This window comes from Moschus berezovskii, chromosome 19, assembly GCF_049115385.1.
Source record: "Moschus berezovskii isolate FMDL1 chromosome 19, NW_MosBer_1.0, whole genome shotgun sequence".
Taxonomy (NCBI): Eukaryota; Metazoa; Chordata; class Mammalia; order Artiodactyla; family Moschidae; genus Moschus; species Moschus berezovskii.
The window spans coordinates 28,240,845-28,263,069 of NC_142478.1; the positions used below are offsets into that span (position 1 = coordinate 28,240,845).

At 32.6% G+C, this 22,225-nt stretch overlaps 1 protein-coding gene across 1 annotated transcript in view; it reads right to left on the minus strand.

Annotated features, from left to right (window-relative positions):
* PCDH10 (protocadherin 10) overlaps positions 1 to 22,225 on the minus strand; it is a 41,116-nt gene that overhangs the window by 10,439 nt on the left and 8,452 nt on the right. Inside the window, exon 4 of the mRNA XM_055404773.2 lies at positions 17,223 to 17,528. Within this exon, the coding sequence (XP_055260748.1) occupies positions 17,223 to 17,528 (306 nt within the window). The remainder of the gene's footprint in view (positions 1 to 17,222; positions 17,529 to 22,225) is intronic.

Here is a 22,225-nt window from a genome sequence, read left to right on the forward strand (position 1 = left end):
ACAGGGACAGTTTTAATCATGGCATTTAAAATAACATATTTAAAGTGATTAAAGTTCTCATTGTTGCTACTGTCGTTTACTGGCGAAGTTGTGTCCAACTCTTTGAGGCCCTATGGACTGTAGTCCGCCAAACTCCTCTGTCCATGGAATTTCCCAGGTAAGAATGCTGGAGTGGGTTGCCATTTCCTTCTCCAGGGGATGTTCCGGACCCAGGGATCAAACCCATATTTCCTGCATTGGTAGGCAGATTCTTAACCACTGAGCCATCTTAAAGGTCACATACATTTGATCAAATATTTCCTATGCAAAAATAAGTTCTGTTATATCTCAACCTACTAGTATTTTCAGTTATCATCTTTCACAGTGTCTACTTTTCATGTCTAAGTATCTTAATGTAAAAAAGAAAGCACATTTGTGTTTCACACCATCTCACAACTGTGAGATTGCAGATCCAATCTTCTTCCAATCATCCAGTCTCAAGACTTGAGAGCTACCCTTTAGATTAGTCGCTCAGTCATGTCAGACTCTTTGTGACCCCATGGACTGTAGCCCACTGGGCTCCTTTGTCCATGGGTATTCTCTAGGCAAGAATACTGGAGTGGCTTGCCATGCCCTCCTCCAGGGGATCTTCCCAACTCAGGGATAGAAACCCAGGTCTCCCACATTACAGGCAGATTCTTTACCTTGTTTACTGTCTGAGCCACTAGGGAAGCCCTGAGAACTATCCCTGATAACTATTAATACTTCCTTTACCTTTTATTGTTACACTTAGAATTCTAATGCTATACATTTTCCCCAAAAAATTTTCTCTAATGCTTTCATTTTCATTCTCCATTGGGCCCATATTACCACAAAGTTTGAAACTGCAGTAAGTCTCCGTTAGTACAACACCAAAAATTAAACCTCATGCAACAAATCCATGCTGACTTCGTTCTAGTGTCCAATTTCTTAAGCCAGGGATTTAACAGTGAATTGGTTAGAGATGTTTACACTAGAATCAGATGCCAACATACACCATGGGCTGGCTCCCCACCATCTCTTTTTTCTTAATGCTATAATCTATAAAATGGGGACAGTAAGAATACCTATTTAAGTTGGCCGTTGTAGGATTTAAATGCATTAAGGTCTGAAAAGTTCTTAGAATAATTCCAGGAACATATTAAGTTCTTAACAATTGTTAGCTACTATTACTATTGGTATTATCATTCAAATCATGTCTGAATCTATCCAAAACATGACTTTCAAACTTAATTTCCAATATTCATCCTGGATTTCATTTAAAGATTTAGAAACCTAGAATATTCACTTCATATTTTTTTGCTCTCTAACCCCATACTTTTGAAAGTCTGTACTTTTTGTCTATCAGTTAAAAATCACATAGTGCTCCAATATTGGCCCCAAAAGAGAATTCTATAAATTCTTCTTTGATTACAATCTAAGATAGCAGACCCCGACATTTTTGGCATGAATAATTGGCTTTGTCCTAGACAAATTTTCCATGGACTAGGGTGGAGGAGGATGTTTTACATTTATTGTGCACTTTATTTCTATTATTATTACATCTCCACCTCAAATCACCAGCCATTAAATCCTGGAGGTTGGGGACCCCTGCTCTTAAGGATCTTTCCCAAAGATAACCAAAGACATTTTATTCTAACAAAGTAAACTTAGAACATAGAATCATTGAAAACCATTGCACTTTGAGAGATAATAATACAGTTGATAGTTTAATATCATTCACAAATATATTAGGTGAAAAAAAGCTAAATCTATTTTAAGATGTTATTTCTTTCGTAGCTGGAAAATAGCATTATAAATGCAGGAAAATTTCACTATTTTATAAAAATTTGATTTTCATAGGAACCAAACATAAAAAGAAATAAGCACACATAATGCATGCAACTGGGCACCTAACAACTTAGTTGTTAGGCCTCTTGCTTTCTAGGGAAATAATGATATCTATGGGCCTCCCTGGTGAAGGCAATGGCACCCGACTCTAGTACTCTTGCCTGGAAAGTCCCATGGACGGAGGAGTCTGGTAGGCTACAGTCCATGGGGTCGCTAAGAGGCAGACACAACTGAGTGACTTCACTTTCACTTTTCACTTTCATGCATTGGAGGAGGAAATGGCAACCCACTCCATTGTTCTTGCCTGGAGAATCCCGGGGACAGGGGAGCCTGGTGGGCTGTCGTCTATGGGGTCGCACAGAGTCAGACACGACAGAAGTGATTTAGCAGCAGCAGCAGCAGCATGGGCCTCCCTGGTGGTTCAGATGATAAAGAGTCTTCCTGCAGTGCAGGAGACCAAGGTTCAATTCCTGAGTCAGGCAGATCCCCTAGAAAAGGGAATGGCTACCCACTCCAGTATCCTTGCCTGGAGAGAGGAGCCTGGTGGGCTACAGAACATGGGGTCATAAAGAGTCAGATACCAATGAGCAACTAACACTTTCATGCAAAACTGAAGTGGAAGGCAGAAGACAAAAAACAGAATCATAAAATCTTGAGAATTATACTGGAGAGAGTCCAGTGAATAAGCCATAAACAAAAAGTAAAATTTGGGCAGTTTTTTCAGGCATTAGTCAATCATTTTCTAGTTCTTTCTGACTTTGAAAAACAAAAGTATAAAAATATAAATATAAGGCTGACAGAGAATCAGGTTTACTAGATAACAGGATTTTAAAGAAGAAAAAGGAGGCAGGAAAAACTTTGAGCTTCTGTGTATAAAGATTGACTTGTGGCAGACAAGGGTACCTAGTATATCTTATAGAATGACCCAATTTTTGACACTAATAGACTCTTTACATTTACTTTGTGTGATAATTTTAGGGCATTTGTGTCTCTCACCCAGGGCTATCAGAACTCTTTGGAATAATAATATCTTGCCCAAGGCCAGAATTTACTCTAAAGGGTTAGTACAATTGTCAAAATTCAGATAAAGTCAAATTGGATATGGTCATCTGTTTGTATCATTTTTAAATTTTTTTGACTTGAAAAAATATAAGCTCTTTATTTTTCTACAATCATCAAATATATTCTGCTGCTTTCTGTATGAAATACAAATCTGTTCCAAAAAAGAGTATTCTTTGTCAGATTATATTTACTCTTTATTGTACATAATCAATATCTTCACTCACTGGAAATTCAGAAGTTAAGTAAAATAATGAGACTATGAAATGTTAAAACTTATAACCATGCTCTGTGACTAACATCATTATGAAACAAATAAACTTTAGTATTTGCTGTGCATTATGCCTTTGGTTCTCTTCTACTCATTTCATTGGTTTCACAGATGAAAAAGAAAAATAGTCATACTGTACTTTTAAAGCATATGTATTATGTGAAAGAATATATACTGCAGATGTAAAATAGTGATATATCATGAAAAGAACATTTGGAGTCTGATTTTTCTCTGGGAGTAAAAGAAAGCATAATTAGTTCTATTTAAACCCAGAATTTAAATTTTCTCCATGCTCAGGCTGATGTCATTGTTCCAATTTTAACTGAATATATGGTTGCCTTGAACACTTAATGAGTGCTTCCTTTGGGCCAGGCACTCACTGCTTTAAATATGTTAAATAATTTAATCTCCACAATGAGCTTTTGAGGATCTATGTCACAGATGAGGAAAATGAGTTCCAGGAAGGTTAAAGAAATTACAGAGGTCACACAGCTAGTAACAGGCTGGGTCAGTATGTGAATCTTGGCAGACTGGCTCTCTAACTGGAGCTATTAAGTACACCTCACTTGTTTGACATGAGGATCAGAATAAAGATCCACTCATAATTTTGTAGAAAGCTGAGAGTCCAAAGAAAATACATGCATACTTTGAGAACAAAATCAGAAAATGATGTCTTGTGAAATTAACCATTCCAAACTATCATAAAGTCAAAATGAATAAAATTAGTGATGCTTAGAAAAACCTGTCCTGAAAATAATGACTATAGTATTTTTAAAGTACTTACTAAGGACACCACAGGCTTCCCTGGAGCCTCGGGGTAAAGAATCCACCTGCCAATGCAGAAGACTCAGGTTCTATCCCTGGGTCGGGAAGATACCCTGGAGAAAGAAATGGTAACCCACTCCAGCATCCTTGGCTAGGAAATTCCATGGACAGAGGAGTTTGGTGACCTAGAGTCCATGGGGTCACAAAAGAGGTGGTGACAACTTAGCAACTAAACAACAGCAACAAGGACACCACAGTCCAGCTAGTTGAACAGCTTCATAAAGAAGAAAACTCTTCACTGATATTATAATATGCCTGAGATTGGTTCATTCATTTTTTCAAAATTATTTCAAAGGAGGTTTGTATGAGGTATTATGAGGTATGGAGTGGAGGGATATCAATAATTAGAAATGCTTTTGCATGTTTCTAACATGGCCCAGAGTAGACGTCACTGAGATGACCCAAACTCAGTTTTTTGATCTGTGCATGAAGCAGAGTGTCCTTACAGAGTGAGGATGCCCGAGGCTGTGATCACCAGTAATAAAGCTGATCCGATGCCTTTTACACATTTTCAACCAGAGTTCTCATAGTATTTTCCCCTAGATATCTTCCAGGAGTACTTCAGTTGATTCAGTTATTACATCTGTATTTTAAATTATGCTATCGATCCTATTTTCACATCACTCTGATGAATTCACGAGCCAAAATCATTTTCATATTTGGCTAGTCTTCAGAACATTCATATAATCTAGATTTAGGGCAAACAAAACTGAAGACCATTATGCCAACAATATAGTAGGTCTTTGATAATAAGTTTCTTGAGTGTGGGTCATACTGTTTGGGAAGACCTGTTTAAAACAGCTGGTTAAAAACCTTTTTACAGTTTTAAATGGCCGTGGCATTAAAGAACAGTATAACAAACAATAGGACCTATGGATATCTACCCCTCAGAATTAGAAAATAGTTGAAATGTGAAAAACTTTAAAAGATTTTTTAAAAGATATAGATTTAAAATTAATTTCAAAGCAACAGAATATGCCCTTTGTGAACTACATTAAATGTTTTTGTTTAAAGTGAGGGCAATATTCCCTCATACTAGATATCTTAGCACACTTTTTATGAGCATTTAGAAATCACAATTTCTATGCAGAATTATTACAAACATTCCTATGAAATTCCTCCAAACTCAAAATAATTTAAGTTCTCCAGGATGTTGTTTCTAGATTTCAGGCTCAGTTTTAAGTATGAGATGAAAATGAAATTATTCAACGTCAAGTATTTTCCTAAAACCAATTCTACAGTAAACCTGCACTTAAAAATGTATACTTTTCCCAGTAACATTTAAATAGAGTCAACATTTTGTTATAATTCAGAAATAATTATCTTCCCATCATTTCATAATATAATTTTAAAATGTAGATTTCTCAAATCTTCACCTTAATTCAAGTTCAAAGAGGTTAAAATTCACTCCATTTTACCAAAAAAACTCATTGCTACTTTGTCTAATACTAAATCCCCAATACCTATATAAAACTGAGTGGATTTATATAATCATAAAATATTCTAAAATAATTGCTAAAATTATGTACTATAACCTGAAATTCATAGAGCTTATTTCATCACCCTTGACTGATGAGGGTAACTATCACCTTATTTCATCTTCTCATGCCTATATTATATAGGCATTCAGTAGTAGCTGCTACTATTATTAAATCTAGCATTAATGTTTAGCTAACACAATTCCCCTTTATTTTTCCTTTCTTAAGTGTGTAATGAATTCATGCCTCCACATTACCATGCTAATGCTACATTTTAATTTACTATCCAAAATAATCAACCCAAGATGTTATGATCATATGTAGCCTGTTTGCTATATCTTCCAAAATAATTAAGAAAGCACATATCACTACTAGGTTTAAGGAGAGTAGGCAACTTGATCTTGAATCACTAATGCTGGCTGTTTCATTTTATTTGAGAGCCATTTCATAGTAACTAACACCAAGGGTTTTCCTTAAAATTGCTCAACAGAGGAAAATATAATACCTAAAGTGGAAAATTCTTATTATAAAAGAAACAAGCCAATTCAATGAAGAAAAGATCAATATTTGATAAAGTAATATATTTAAAATATCTTCATATAGATATTTGAAATCTATAGTCATGGTTTCTTTTTAAAAATTATTATTATATAATATGAAGTCTTAAATCTTTAAGTCATAATACATTTATTTAATAGACAAACCCAATGGTATTTATCGCACATATATAAAATATACTAGACATTTTCATACTCAGATTTTGCATTATTTTCCCGTTTCCTTCTAAAACTTGATTTCTTAATTTATGTTCCTGGACATTTAATCATTCATTGCAATTCCAGGTGTGAGAGGGAAAAAAAAGGACTTAAGAAACCAAATATTTTCTTTCCAAAATTCCAAAGTAGAGAAGATAAGAAGTCATCTACGTACAAACAGGAAGGGAAGGAAATATATAAAAGCAGAGGCTTTCTCAACTGCCTTTCTTTTTTCCTCTAGTAAAATTGAGCCTCATCCCCTCACTCCTTTCAACCAGGCCCAGTGTTAGAAAAGCATTCTGCGGGAATACATCACAGGACTAGAAAGTGCTATTCCACCAAATCACAGTTGGCATATGCATACGTTTGTAGTTTGTAAAGCTTTCTAGGTAATGTGTTTCCATATCTCTCAGGAGCAAATACCAATGTCAGCGTCAGGATATTTACCATAACATGTCATTTAAATCTCTCAGGATTCAATATATATCCATTTTTTTTTTCTTTTCTGCTCTCAATAAAGACAGATGAACTGATCGCTATCTTATCTGTGTCATATTTGTTTAAACACTTAACATTTGCTTTGTTACCGATCCCCTTTTCTTCTCAGTTTGCAGTCCCTCAAACCTTTTAGACTCTCTTCAGATATGCTGTTTTCCAAAATGTTAATCCCTTTACTTTATTCAGAATCTCCTTTAAGCATCTTGGTCTCCAATTTGCCACGATCTTCTAATCGAGACTCAAAGAAATGTGAAACAGAGACATTTCAATTTTTCTACTCTGTTGTTATAATCTGGTATTCAAGTCAACATATTTAAATATTTGTTTCTGTAAAACACCGCAAAGTTAACAGAAGATTATGTTTCAATAAGAAGATATAATGAGGTATATCAAGCACTTTAAAAAATATTAGATGTGGTAAGAACTCCGAAGAGAGTAAGAGAAATCATATCCAAGGAGAATATATTCTAAGTAAATTGTCTTTTTAGCTTACACACTGATATATTTTAGCTATATTTACTTTCCCTATGTTATCAGAGAGAATAACCAGCTATTATATTATAGTTAACTCAAGTATACTGCACTATTTATTCAAACTATATAAAATTTTATAACTGGAAAAATTAATCTTTGGCTAGAGCCCAGGACAAAAACTAATCTTTGGCTAGGTAACCCCGTGAGTGGTAGTAACTGAAAGGGGACAGAATGGTGGGCTTTTTGAGATACTCGTGATGTTCTGGCTACTGGAGTCAGTACTCAGTTAATGTGCTTCCAGGTGACAAGCTGTGCTCCCTTTCTGAAAACTTCTTGAGTTATCCATTTGTGATTTTTGTACCTTTCTATATGGGTATGATGTGCATGCCATGTCTGTCCAATATACATATCATATATCAATCAAAGTTTTAAAATAAAGATGGGTTTCCATCAACAAACGACTTTAATCACGAATAAAATATAAATGCAAATAAGAGCTATGAGAAAATTATGGAAGTTTGAACAATGACCAGACAATGAACAATAGCAAGAAAATTTTTAAGGAGAGAGAGTATTCTTGTGGTTATGCTAAATGTTAATAAACCTGCTGAAATAGTTATGGATTAAACAGTAGGGTTTCTGGATTTGCTTTACAAAATCTGAATGAAGAGGAAGTATATTAGCTTTTGGATGAAACAAATTTGGCCAAGAATTGATAATTATTTAAGCTGGAGAATGTGGAGAGTTTAGTAAACTATTCTTTTTTTTTTTAATAAGCTTGAAATCATCCATCATTTCAAATGTTTAAAAGCATAACTTAGTAGAATGTATGGGTTCTACATAATATTGTTCTCTGTTACCATTGTTATTATCAAAAAGACTGAAACAAGTCAAGAACCAATATATATTCCCCCAGGACAGATCTAGATTCATTACCTCTGATGCAATCGTCTGATGAACAATTCTATGGTAAATAAAACTTAAAGCCACATGACTAGTCACCAGCAAGGGGATTAGTTCCGGCATCAGGTTTATTAAAGATGAAAAGTACAATAATTCTATAGGTCAATCTCTAGGTTTTCTACATATTTCTAAAAGTAAACTGATAGCAACTGTCAAACTATAACATTAACTTTTTCATCTGAGGACCTACCACCATTTCAATTAAACCTACACGGGAAGTATTTTAAATACACCATCAAGTGTACATCATCAAGACATCTTACTATGCATACTTTATCTACTGTTGCCATTTTTGACTCAAAAACTTCCTACCATATGTTGCCCTTTGAGACAAAGCCCGACAGTGTTTAGTTAGGTATGAGAAAAGCATCCTACCTTATTTCTTTACCCAGGATGATTAACAATAAAACCCAGGAAATAAACATTTGATATTGAGTTTGTTTATATATTACTTCTAGGTTTAAATTTTTCTTATCTTTCAAAACACTTATTTTGGAAATTTCTGACAAAAACATTTACAAATATGCTTTTTATGGAATAATACAGTAAGCATACAAATTTCAGCTGAAACATAGTTACTGGCATATATATGAATCTTGGAATATTTGATGACAAAGTAATATCAATTTTCTATTTTGTGTAAAATATACAGTTAAACATCCAACACAAGTGATAGTAGAATTTTGTGCGGGATTCTAGTCGACATCAGCATTAAAAAAGAAAAAGTACAAATAATGTCTTTCTTATAATAGAGACATCTATTTTCTCTAGAGTTATGGTTAATTTCTCTACATTATGTAATATGAACTTGTCCTCAAAAGTACAACTAGTAGTTTAAAAAAATAAAGGAACAACCAAACTTGATTGTATCACTCATCTGTTCCTCAAAAAGCACTACATTATCATGTTAACAGCTTCTGATAATGAAGTAGCAGTTAGTTAAATAAATTTACTCTTACGTTAAGCATAATCCTTGTTTATTCTTCCTCTGGAAATCGATAGATACAATTAAAAATTAAACTTAAAAATATAATGCTTCTCTATGGGATACATATATGCATAACTGTATCCATACAACAGAATCATGAAACTAGAACACAGAAAATATATTTATAATCACTTGTTGAACTCAGTGACTTAAAAGCTATGCTTGATGATTTAGATAGCACTTTAAAGTACAGGTTATAAAACTTTTATTGAAATAAAGTTCACATATAATCTTTTAATGCCTACAGTTAAAAATAATCTATCTTTAGGAGAAAGAAGTGCCTAGAAGTTAAGTGCCTAGATATAATGTTAAACATGAAGTTGTGTATTGTATCAAAGAATAAGAAATAAAGACCTGATTTTTTTCCTGTAAATTTTATATCCTCACTTCAGTTCTGTTTGTACCTTAAGACTTGTTTTTATTCATGTCATTTTGTATGTGATTACATTTTAGGGTTAAATCTTTCAAATCTTCTATACTGTCCCCACCTAAACTGATCTAGGTTATGAGAAATCATTAATGCAGGAATTAGGGAGTCTTATTGGACTTTAATATAAAACTTCCAAAATTATTATTATTAATGTTATTTGGGAAGCATTAAGTGGATCCACGTTATGCTGAGTTTAGTCTTGACTCAGTAGTATTATCTAATCTTGAACAACGAACCTTATGGTCCAAAACAGTTTCTAAACTACATTGTCTAAATGATGCTATCTAATTTCTATTAAAAGGGTTTCAGAAGACGCAGACTCACTCAAAAAAAGTCTGGCACATTGAGTATTGAACAATGTTTAATGATATTTATAAGCAATTGAACTTATAAAATCCAGACTTATACACAATATCTTTATAAATTAATGCATTTAAATTTTGACCCATGATCTTCAGAATGATGAGGCAGGAAAAATTCCCAAGTAGATATTCCTTTTGATTGTTAATTCTATTTATATTTTAATTGATAATCTTCCTTTGTTAGGCTCACGTGATGGACAAATGCTTATATGGATTTACTTCCAATGTACAAAATAAGAAAGAGGATGAAAATGATCTGTAATATAAAATGAAGTATATAAATAATATTAATATGCTAAATGTTAATTCAATTAAATGCAAAGTGTGCACAAAAAGAACGGTTTTATGTAATCACTTACTAAGCAGTGTAAAACACTGAATAAATATATAAATTAGTTTTATTAATTGTCTTTTCTGTATGACCTTCAATATTTTATTTAACCATGTATCAATGAATTGAAAAATGTAATTAATAACACACAAATAAACACCTCCTACCTGGGAACTAAGTAAGAAGAATAAGTGACTGTAATGGGGCAAAGAATGGAAAATATACTAGCTTTAAAAAATGTGAAAAAGGAGAGCTTATGTATGAAAGTTGCTAGTAAGTAAAACATGTATTACAGACCTGGTAAGAAAGGGGAGCAATTAAAATTTTAAGAGTTAAGAAATTAAAAACAAATATATTTCTTCTTTAGGATATGAATTCAATTCTTTGAATAAATCAAAAGAAATTTAAAATCTTAAAGCAGTAAAAAAAACATCATATTTCACAAAACACCTTCGTTAGGTGTACTTCAGTATTTTGAAGTTCAAACTCTGTCTTCCCTCATAAAAGCTTACAGACAATATTTAGAGAGAAATATAAGCAATTTAAAACATGTTTGAATTAATTGAAAAAAGAGAGTTTGCCTGTTGTTGTTCAGTCGCTAAATCGTATCCAAATCTTTTGTGACCCCATGAACTGTGACCCACCAAGCTTCTCTGTCCATGGGATTTCCCAGGGAAGAATACTGGAGCGGGTTACCATTTCTTTCTCCAGGGGATCTTCCCAAACCAGGGATCTAACCCCCATCTTGTGCATTGGGAGGCAGATTCTTTCCCGTAGAGCTACCAGATAGTTTGCTTAGAGATATCAAAACTGTATGTAGTTGTTTAGTTGCTCAGTTGTGTCTGACTCTTTTGTGACCTCATGGACTGTAGCCTGCCAGGCTCCTCTGTCCATGGGATTTTCCAGGCAAGATTACTGGAATGGGTTGCCATTTCCTTCTCCAAGAGATATCAAAACTGTGTGTAGATGTGTGTGTAAATTAAAATACGATGACAGCATTAAAGAAAATTTGGTTACTTTAATAACACTTATTCATCCATTAATTCATTTCCCATCACATAATTACTTTGCACTTATGTATAGTTGCATAATGAGTCTAAATATGCCAAGAGAGTATTGACTACTAACTAGTTTCACCCAAAGGCACAAATTTTTAAATGACATGGTGTAAGAGAAGCACTGCTGTCTAAATAAGTAAAATGCAAATTGTCCACAGAAATTGCCAGATGTATAGATTTAAAATGAATTGCTCTGTTTCATATCTGCACTTCAGATTTTTATAGCTTTCACTTTAAATCATATTAGTTACGGAAGATCATTACTTAACAACTAAAGGAGAAGAAACAATATAATCTTATAACATCTCACTTATCTAGAGTATAGGAAGGTTACAGTCAGCTGCTGCATCAGTTGACTGGAATAATGATATGAATTGTGAATAGATTACCATTTTTCAAAACAGTGCAATCTTGTAAAATTCAGTGAACATTGAATTCTAACAGTAGATGTATAGAGAATATGCACTAGGGTAAGGTTTCTTCTGATCCTGAGTTGTCATACATTTCCTGCTCACAGCGTTGAGGTGGGTAAACTTTTTTGACTATGACTGATTAATTTATAATTACAAAATAAAAGAATTTAATGGAAAAATAGAAAGACTGCTGTGATTCAAAGACCAGAGGTTTGTCACAAAGAGATAAACTAAAAAGGTAATAAATTAGTTAGACTCACAAGTTTAGATGTATTTTTATGAAGATTAGTGAGAGAACAAAAATCTCAGAAATAGGATATTTTTTTAAAAAGCAGCACAACTTGAAGAAAAACTGAACAGAAACAAATATATCCATTTTAAAAAAAGGAAAAAAATACTGAAAAAGACGTCCATTCATTTAGTAATGTATGGACCTAAAAAACAAAAATGTTAAAAAGGCCACATATAAAAATACCTTTTGTGGAATTTAATATTTGGTAAAGTGATACTGTGTTTATGACATTAGAGGAACATACAAATCCCAAAGAAAACACTATACATGGATATAAGGGTAATGTGTACTGCTAAGAAAAGTCATTTTATTTTGAATTCTATATATGCTCCTACACAATCTTGACTTCACTCAGAGGGCAGACTAAAATAATGAAAGGATTGGAAAAGCTGTGACTCAACAAAATATACTCTACAATTTTAAGAAGTTCTAGGTAGAAATAATATAGACACCAAAAATAATTTTTCCTAAAATGATAGTCACCAATGAAAAGTCTAGGTTAAAATGGCAGCAGTATTTTAAATGCAATGTTCCCAAATTCTGACATCTTTTCTTAACGCTATGCTATGTATGATTTGGGTTGAAATTTCAAAAGGGCTCTAAAGTAGGCAAAAACAAAGTTATGTCAGGAGACAGCTAGAGTGATTTTTTGACACACCTGGACCACTCTAAATACTATTTGATATGAAAACAGAATCAATTGCAACACTTTTCAATAGATGGTTTCCTACAGTCCTAGAATTGTAGAAAATTTCATGGATTTAGGATTTTAAACAAATCATATCAATGTAGGCTTTTTCACTCTATTCAATATAATTTATTTTTGTATGATACTTTAAACAAATAAAAGAAATATTTCACAAATACATTTTCGATGAAACTTCATTAGTCATTTATTTTATAATTGTCTTCAATTCTAAGGGAATGATTATGTTTTTGACAAGAAATCAACAGGTTTCCAAAACACAAATCCTTATATCTTTAATACTGTATTGTTGGCTGATTCAAACTGAAAGATATACTTGCTTCCAGACAAAAAAAAAAAAATCTGAAGAGATAATGTTCAAAATGTGAAGCCAAAATCATGAGCAAGAAAGATGACAAAAATATTATTAAATGAAAGTGAAGTCGCTCAGTTGTGTCCGACTCTTTGGGACTTCTCTTTGTAGCCTGCCGGGCTCCTCCGACTCATTTGAAAAGACCCTGATGCTGGGAAAGATTGAAGGTGGGAGGAGAAGTGGACGACAGAGGATCAGATGGTTGGATGCCATCACCGATTCAATGAACGTGAGTTTGAGTAAACTCCGGGAGTTGGTGATGGACAGAGAAGCCTAGCGTGCTGCAGTCCACCGGGTTGCAAAGAGTCGGACAGGACTAAGCGACAGAACTGAACTGAGGCTCATCTGTCGATGGGGATTCTCCAGTCAAGAATACTGAAGTGGGTTGCCATATCCTTCTCCAGGGGATTTTCCCAACTCAGGGATCGAACCTGGGTCTCACGCACTGCAGGCAGACTCTACTGTCTGAACCACCAGGGAAGTCCCCAATATTAAATGTATTATTTTAAATATTGGTTTTTCTAAATTACATTAATGATATAACTTTTACCAGTTATATTCTTGAACTTAAATTATTTTTATGTTCCTTATTTGCTTGGACTATCTAGATTGCTTTATGTTTAACTTACCGTGTGACTTGAAACACATGTTATTTTTAAATAACATGTCTATAGTTTTAAAGAAATTACTGAATTCCATATGGAAGAATATAAGGAATTTTAAACTCCAGAGAATATTTTTATTTCATTTTAGCAAGTGTTGAAAACAATTATTAACTTTTATTAAAAGTTAAAGTTATATTTTATTATTTTTTATTATTCTAGTAAAAATTAAAGGTAAAACTAAGCTAAATTTTATTAACGTTTTAAAATAAAATCTAAACACTGTATGACCATACTCTACATGTTTAAATTTATTTTCTCAACCTTTCAGTGTATTCCTTTGATCCTTACTAGAGTATTAGAAATCTACAACATAACAAAAATAAGAGAAGGCATGCTCTTAAAGCACTCATGACTAATGATATTAACAGATAAGTTCAAAATTACTCCTGATTAAAAAAAGTAAGTTCCATTTCGTTAAGTGCATTATATATGCTCTTCATGGATATTTTCTTATACATTGAAAAAGGAAAAAATAAAATTGAATACAGGTAGTTTTTAGGAACACAAAGTATATTTTTTAAACATGTATAAACACACTTTTGTGTAAAAGCTGTTTTCCTCCAATTTTTAATTTTAATTCTAGCAATCAGAGGTGTAGAAATGGAAAGTTCTTGGGTGCAGACAATGACCTCATTTGTATTATTAAGCGTATCACCATTTCCCTGGGATCATTTCTAAATGATACTGCTAGCCTCACAAGGCTTTTTTTTAGGGCTTCACAAAAGTAACTAAATATACAGCTGCTTTTTTTAACAGCAAAATGTACATTATGTTCATTTAAAAACTAAATGCATGTTTAGCAAAAGTAAAACTGCTTTCTCAAGAATTATATATACACTCTGATTTTAAAAAGGTATTTAGTGCTAATTTTTAGTTTCTTCAGTAACATAAGGGATGTGCTTTTCAATTTAGAAGATGAGAAAATTTTCATTCCTGATGATAAATGATACACATATTAACAGCTACTACTATGCGAATTTGGGGGCAAAATTGTCAGGAATGGATGGTTCTGATTTAGTTTGTATAGTTAGATTAAGCATAAAATTGACTATGCTTATTAAGTCAGAGGCACAAAGTAATTTTAAAGATAACTGTGTGTTGAAGATATCGTTAAACACTGGAAGTTAAAAAAAGTTCAGATATGACTAAAGTTATATGAAGAACTGAGGAGAGTATAAATAAAAACAGCAAAATAGCTAATTTTCTGCTTCTTTTTCATCCTGGTAACACTTTACCCTAAACCCTAAATTTTGAGCAATGTGAGCTGAGCTGACTAAAAGAGAAGACATAAATTGCTACTCAAAATTAATTGATTATAATATATGTCTGGATAATATGCAAAAGTCTTAATTTTCTTAGTAAAATAATACATGCATTCTTTGATTTCTAGCAGCACATATAAATGATAACGTATTTCATAATCCCTGAAATCAAGGATCTAAGTGAAAATACTAGACTCCTAAAGTAGAGACACTGGCATTATAATATATGCAGCATTAAAATTTTTATCAACAAAAAATGTTACCATGATTTTTAAAATTAAAAAGAAAAACTAGTCAGTAGAGAAAGACTTTTATAAATGTTAAAAATTTCAGTTCTATAACGTAAATGAAACTTCATCAAGGTTGGTATTCACTAAGTGTTAAAGAGCGTGAACTGATTTCTCTCTATATTTAATGTAGAATTACCAGTTAATATATGCTAACAGAAAATATTGTATATTTATTTAGAAATACACATTTGAATTACTCTGAATCATACACAGTTTGAATTTTTGCCTTGACATTACTGGTAATATACTTCTGTAGTGTATATTCTTACTTTAAGTGAAACACTAGTGAGAATATGTTGTTTTAAATCTGGAAAACTTTGGTAAGTAAAATTTTAAATCCAGAATTTAGTTTGAGGGGCAAAGAGTGACTCATAGTCCTTATTTATTAAAATTTGATTTTAAGCTACTTTAAATCATAGTGTACGCAGATGTGTAAGTTAAACATTAGGACTTTAGCATCCAAATTACATCCATAAGATATTTTGTTAGATAGTTCAACAAAATACTTTCTTTAAGTATTTGTGCCCTCATATTTCATAACTTTATAAAATGAAGCAAAACAAATATCAATAATTTATAGAGAGGCACAATTATTTGGTTCTGAAATGCTAATATACTATGCCATTCTGGGGTAATGGTATTCCTAAGTAATTTGAAAAACTGAATGCAATCCTTCTAAATACACAATTTGATCATTGTTGCTATCGGAATGCATGTATTCAATGGCAGATTCACATTTTTAATCGTAAGATAATAACTAACTCTTATTATCAATATCCAGAGTTGTAGTCATATCCTTATCCTCCATGTATTTAATCCATGACTTTCATATTTACATAAAAGGGCTAAATTCTTCTAGTTTTTTCTTCTATTTAAGTATCTTTTTCATCCCACTTTGTAAGTCATAAAAGAAATGATATATCGGCAGTGGCTCATTTTTGTTTCTAATTTATAGTTCCATTATTTTTATTTTTCACACTGGAAGATGAAAGTAAGAAAATGACATGTACATTGGATTTACTGTACAAGATAAAAATCATCTTTTGATTAAGTTTTTATAATTTCCATTATCAAATATTAGTTGATGTGGTTTGATCAAAATATTGAATCATCAGTGGTATTTAACCATTAACTAAAAAGTAAAGATTCCTTTATAGCAGAGAATAAATGGAATAATTTCCTTACCAAAACCCTCAAATAAAATATACTAAATAATCCTATAAAGCATTTGTTTTTCAGCTGTTTGTATAAAATAATCCACTTAGAGACTAGGGTCCCAAAATCAAAAGAGCTGAGTACAATTATCAAAGTCTCAATATTAGAAGAAGAACCTATTGTTGTAAATAAATGAATAATATTGCTGTATTGATATACTTTCATCATGTAGTTCCTCTGATTCTGATAAGTGACTTGAATCCATGCCAATATATTACTAAACTACGCAAAATTATCAAACTGATGGCTGCAATGTATTCTGAACTTAGCCTAACATGTTTAATGTCTTTATAGGAAAAGGATGACTAAGCAATAATGCTGGTATCGATAAGAAAACAAAATTTCTCTGTGAATTGTGTCAAGAGATGTTTTTCCACCTTACATAAGCCCTTCAAAACACATGGAAATCAAGTAAACAGGTGAACAATATTCAAAGGAAATATGAAGATTGTTTGGAAATGTTTTCAACATCAGAAGTTATGTTTGATTTAATATACTAACCCAAGAACCTGTCTTCCTGTTAAGTATATTCGTTTTTGTATTGTAAAGTGCTGCCTGCATCCCGGAGTCACTTTTATCTTTGTTTTAGAAAACAACCTGAATTCTATTTTTACTAAGAAGAATGGCATGTTGAACTTTATTTCCTGAAAGGGAAGACTTTGATACAGCCTTTTATGTAATACTTACTCAAATATGGTGGTTTGTAAGGCGCTCGTGTATTAGACAGCAGTCCATCCAGCTCCTTCCTCTCCAGGGTGCTGTGAAGGGCCTTCTCTTTGCCAAAGGTGGAGAAGGACCTCTCCGCCCCAGGCTGGGCTTCTGGAGTTTCAAACACTTCAGTGTCTGGAACAGAGTCCATGCCAGGAACATGCAGATTGCTACGATAATCAGCAGCCTGGCGTCCATCAGAAGGGACAAAGGAGGGCATCCAGCACCGATCTGAGTGGCCAAGTGCTTTACATTCCTCGGTGCAGTTGGAGAAGAGATCCATACCTGTGAGCAGAAAACAGAGAAGCTACGGATGGAGGTTTCATCAACAGGACCAGCTGCTTGTGTCTGTGCTCAGTCATGTCCGACTCATTGTGATCCTATGGACTGTAGCCCACCAGGCTCCTCTGTCCATGATATTCTCCAGGCAAGATGCTGGGTTGCCATACCCTCCTCCAGGGAAGCTTCCCGGCTTAGAAGTGAAAAATTATAGGCAATGTAAAGAGTAATGGGTAAAGGTATCTTAACAGATTTTTCTTGTGTTAACCTGACAGGAGCCCAAAATCACCTTATATTATTTTGTAAAGGGTAGGACTCTTGGCAAACAGGGCTCTGAGACAGATGTTTCTAAACTGGTCAGGATGTTGAGGGAAAATATTGACTCTAAATTATTTAAATAATTAGAAAATAGTGAAAATGAATATTAAGAAAAAGAAAATCTCTGAAGTTTGTAACAGAAAAAATAAAACCCAAGTGGAAAGACTTCATTACCTGTAATTTCTAGTGATGATAAGTCATATTTTTTTCCTTAGAGACAAAAATGGAAGAAATATGGGAAGCGTGAGTGATGATATTTAGATAATAAGATCTAGACATGAAATAAAAAGTGAAATTCAACAGAAACATGGCATACATATCGATATACCAATAAATAAAAGAATAAAACAAGAGTGGCCAAGAGCATGCTATTTTAGGTTCTTAGAAAATGACTTTCTACAAATTATTTTTCAGTGACACTCTTGTAGTCCATATTACTACAAACTGCTTATCATTTACCACTTAGACAAGCCCAGAACAAATGACTGTAATTAGTGAAACCAAGGTAACCAAGTGCAAGGTAAGTCAGCTGCAAGACGCTATTGATGAATACCTTATTACTTGTTCTATATTGGAAAACACTTGTCCCAGACAACACAGAAATGTTTGCTTACTGATCCTAGAATACCAAGATTTCAAATGACATTTCAAGTTTCATTGTCTCCGGTAGACTGACAAGAATATTAAACATGATACTTATGACCCAAGAAAGCTCACCCAGTCTCATAAGCAAAATATCATTTTGGGGCACTACAGAATACTATCTGTTATTCAATTTGATAACTAGAATTATGTAAAAAAGTAAACACACAAACAAAAATCACATTTTAATGTGTTTCTAGACAGAGCAATGCATTTATTAAATATGTTTAAAAATAGGATCAATTAGAAATAACCAAAGAGTGATTATTCTGTACATCAGAAACTTTCAAATGGATGAAATGCTTGGTGTGAAAAAACTATGGATTATTTTTTTAATCAAGAGAGTGTAATGAAAACACTTGATTGTTTCTTCTATAAATATTATGAGTGATTTGAGCTCTTGAACAAGTTTTAGTTTGTAAAATCCAGACACACAATAATTTACTTTTTATGTGCATATTTTAACAGCTCTTTATATATACAAAGAAATCAAATTTTCATAATTACTAGGTCCCCAGATTATCCTCAAGTATTTTGGAGTTTAAAACAATTAATTATGTAAATTGTTTAAAGAAATAACACCAAACTTCTTATTATATATTAATCTCATATTATAATGACTTCTAAAATTTTAAATTAAACTGTGTGTAATGCTAGGGCTTTTCAGGTGGTTCACTGGTAAAGAATCTGCCTGCCAAGCAGTAGATGTAAGAGAGGGGAGTTTGATCCTTGCACTGAGATCTTCAGGAGAAGGAAATGGCAACTCACTCCAACTTTCTTGCCTGGAAAATCCCATGGGCAGAGGAGCCTGGCAGGCTACAGTGCATGGGGCCACACTGAGCCTGACAGGATTTAGCGACTAAACAGCAGCAGCATGTATAATGTTAAATCTGACTTCAATTATAATAATCTATTGATAATTGTCATGCATTAATCCAGAAGTAAATTACTGATCAGTGCATCATTGAGGAACATAAACGTGAGTTGAAGCTGGGATCAGGAATCAGACTAAGATCAGCAAGTAAAACAGGTCAACTATTTTCTAGACACCAGGGAAGTTAAATTACCCTATTCCTATAAGGAGATAGGTATTAGGAAAAAAAAAGAGGAAGGGAAGAAGAATATTCTCGATGCACACTGACACAGCAGGTAACTAGAAGCTATAGAACCAGAGAGATCTGTATTTTGATGCACTGTACTCTAAACACTCCCTATTTATAGTGTGATAAGGAATAAAAGGTCTTTTTGATAGATGGAGGTACCAGTATAAGTCAATTATAAGCAATTATTTTAAAAATAAATTTATATCATATTAAATTTGAAGTTGATGGAAAAATTCAAATATTAAGATAGAATTATATTACCAGATCCTGATAAAGATGGGTACTAATGCAAAATTTGGAATTAATACAATTTTTCATCACATAACTGATAAAACCCTTTCAAATACACCTCAAAAGACCATTAATAGTATTTCACATCTTTTTGAGCACTGTACCCAAGGATCCTTATAATTCTGAATATGATAATCACACAGAAAAATTTTAATGATCTAGTCTCTGCATTATCTTTTAGATATTTGAAGGTATTTTTATGAGCTGTTAGAAAGTACTTTTATGAGATGTTAGAAGGTACTTTTATTAGAACTTGTTTTCATGGCTAGTTGATATTCAATTGTGCTAAATTTCTTCTCTTGAAGTGTATGGTTTTCTGCCTCTTTGACTTATTAGATGCTAGTTAAAATTCCCTTAGATGATGAAATAAAGGTCTCTGACTTGAAAACCTGTACAAAAAAATTATCAAGTGTATAACAAGAAAAGTGAGAAATATGATAAAGTTTTCTGTTGGATACACAGTGTTACCTGCCTGTAAGAGGAGCAACACTTGTACATAATGTTCCTCATAAATTTATGAGCTACTCTTTTACAGTGGGATCCCCATAGTGATAACACAGCTTTATGTAACTACAAGGAGAGGGAAGATGGCACGTTTTGTGCATGAATATATTTCACACGTTTTTACAGACAAAGCAAGTGTACTGATTTCTTATGAGGAAAATATCAGACGTAGAAACAATTTTTTGATCACATAAAAAGTATATAAATAAATTTCAAATAAGTTTTAGAAATATTCATTGAAACAAAATTTTTTTTTCCGTCTCAAATGTATAGTTTGAGAACCAAATAAATTGTGCCCATTATCTGACCTCACCTTAGGGAGCCACTGAAAGACGAAATGACTTTATCTTTCTTCATATATCACTATTCCCCATTAAGTATATTATTTTAATGACCAGACAAGCAGAGGCATGTTTAAGTTTTGTGGTGGTCAATGACTGCACAAAGGACCGGAATGCCAAGTATTTCAGTACATGGGACATTTAAAAATGAGTATCTTTCACACTGCTTTTGGAAATTTTTAACATCTCAAGTTGAAGGTCCAAGAGAAAATAACTTCAACGTCATTTTTTTCCTCATTCAAACGCCCTTATTTTAGAACCTGTGAGACTTGGATAGCAGAGAACTACAGGCCACACCTGAGTTATGAAGTTTTGGTCATTCCTAAGAAACATTTCAACATACAGATTTTATTTGCAATTTCTTGTGATTTATTTTTTTCCACTTCTCAGAAATGATCTGTTCTACATGACACGACAGCTGAAGTGATAGACTGCATGTTATATAGAGATATATTTAGACAAATTTTAAAATACATCTTTTTACACTAGCAAGTAACTTGATCCCTTATAGTCAGAGGCTGTGATATTACCACGGAGAACAAACTATGGTTTCAAAAATGTAATTATAATCAATTTATTCTGTTTTCTGATGAATTCAATACAATAAAATTACATGGACCTTTCTCATGTAACAAGCCTTCAAAAAATGTATTTTACCCAAAATATGATAAATTAGTTAAAAAAATCAACACATAATTTTGAGGAAATTTTAAGTCTTCTTTTAATTAGTTAACACTGGAGAAATTAGAGATATTAACAATAATCACCAAAATTTCTGTAGTTTTAGGTTTGGTTTGGGAGTAGAGATTTTACAACATAATTTATCTATGAAAAAATCAAAACATGTAGATCAAAATTTTCTCACTACCTAACATATTTTAATGTTTATATTTTTCTACATTTTCTCTTAATAGTTGTCTTATATCTTTTTCAATTGTGAATGTCTCTGCATTACCTAGTTGTAGCTCTTATTTTCATCAGAAACCTTAGCAAAAAAGCTTTTGTTTATTCAGACTATGGTATAAATTCACCTGATTTATAAAGCCAGAAGTTAATTGCCAGTATCTAAATTCTTATTGGAGTTGAGAAAGGGAAATTTTTAACTTTATGATAGGCCGAAAATTCTTACTGATATTGCAGTAGTAGTACAATGGCTTAATTTATTTCATGATATATGTTTATCTACTAGTATGAAAACACTGACAATATAAATCACTTTTAAAATTTATAGTCAAGCTTTAGCCGTGTGTCATGTACAAGTCTCATAATCATTAGTTAAGAAATAAGCATATTTAGAAGCTAACCTGTCTTTTAAATAAAAGAAAAATTTAGAAGAGAAATTTGAAAATTTTCAGGTAAACTATAACAAGTAACATTGACTTATGAGGGTTTTCTTCAATATACATTTTAAGAAGGTCAGTTATTAAAAATAAATTCAAATTTAATCTTAGTGTGCACATTGTTAAGTACTTAATAAATGGGATTGGGGGGAACAAATACTTAC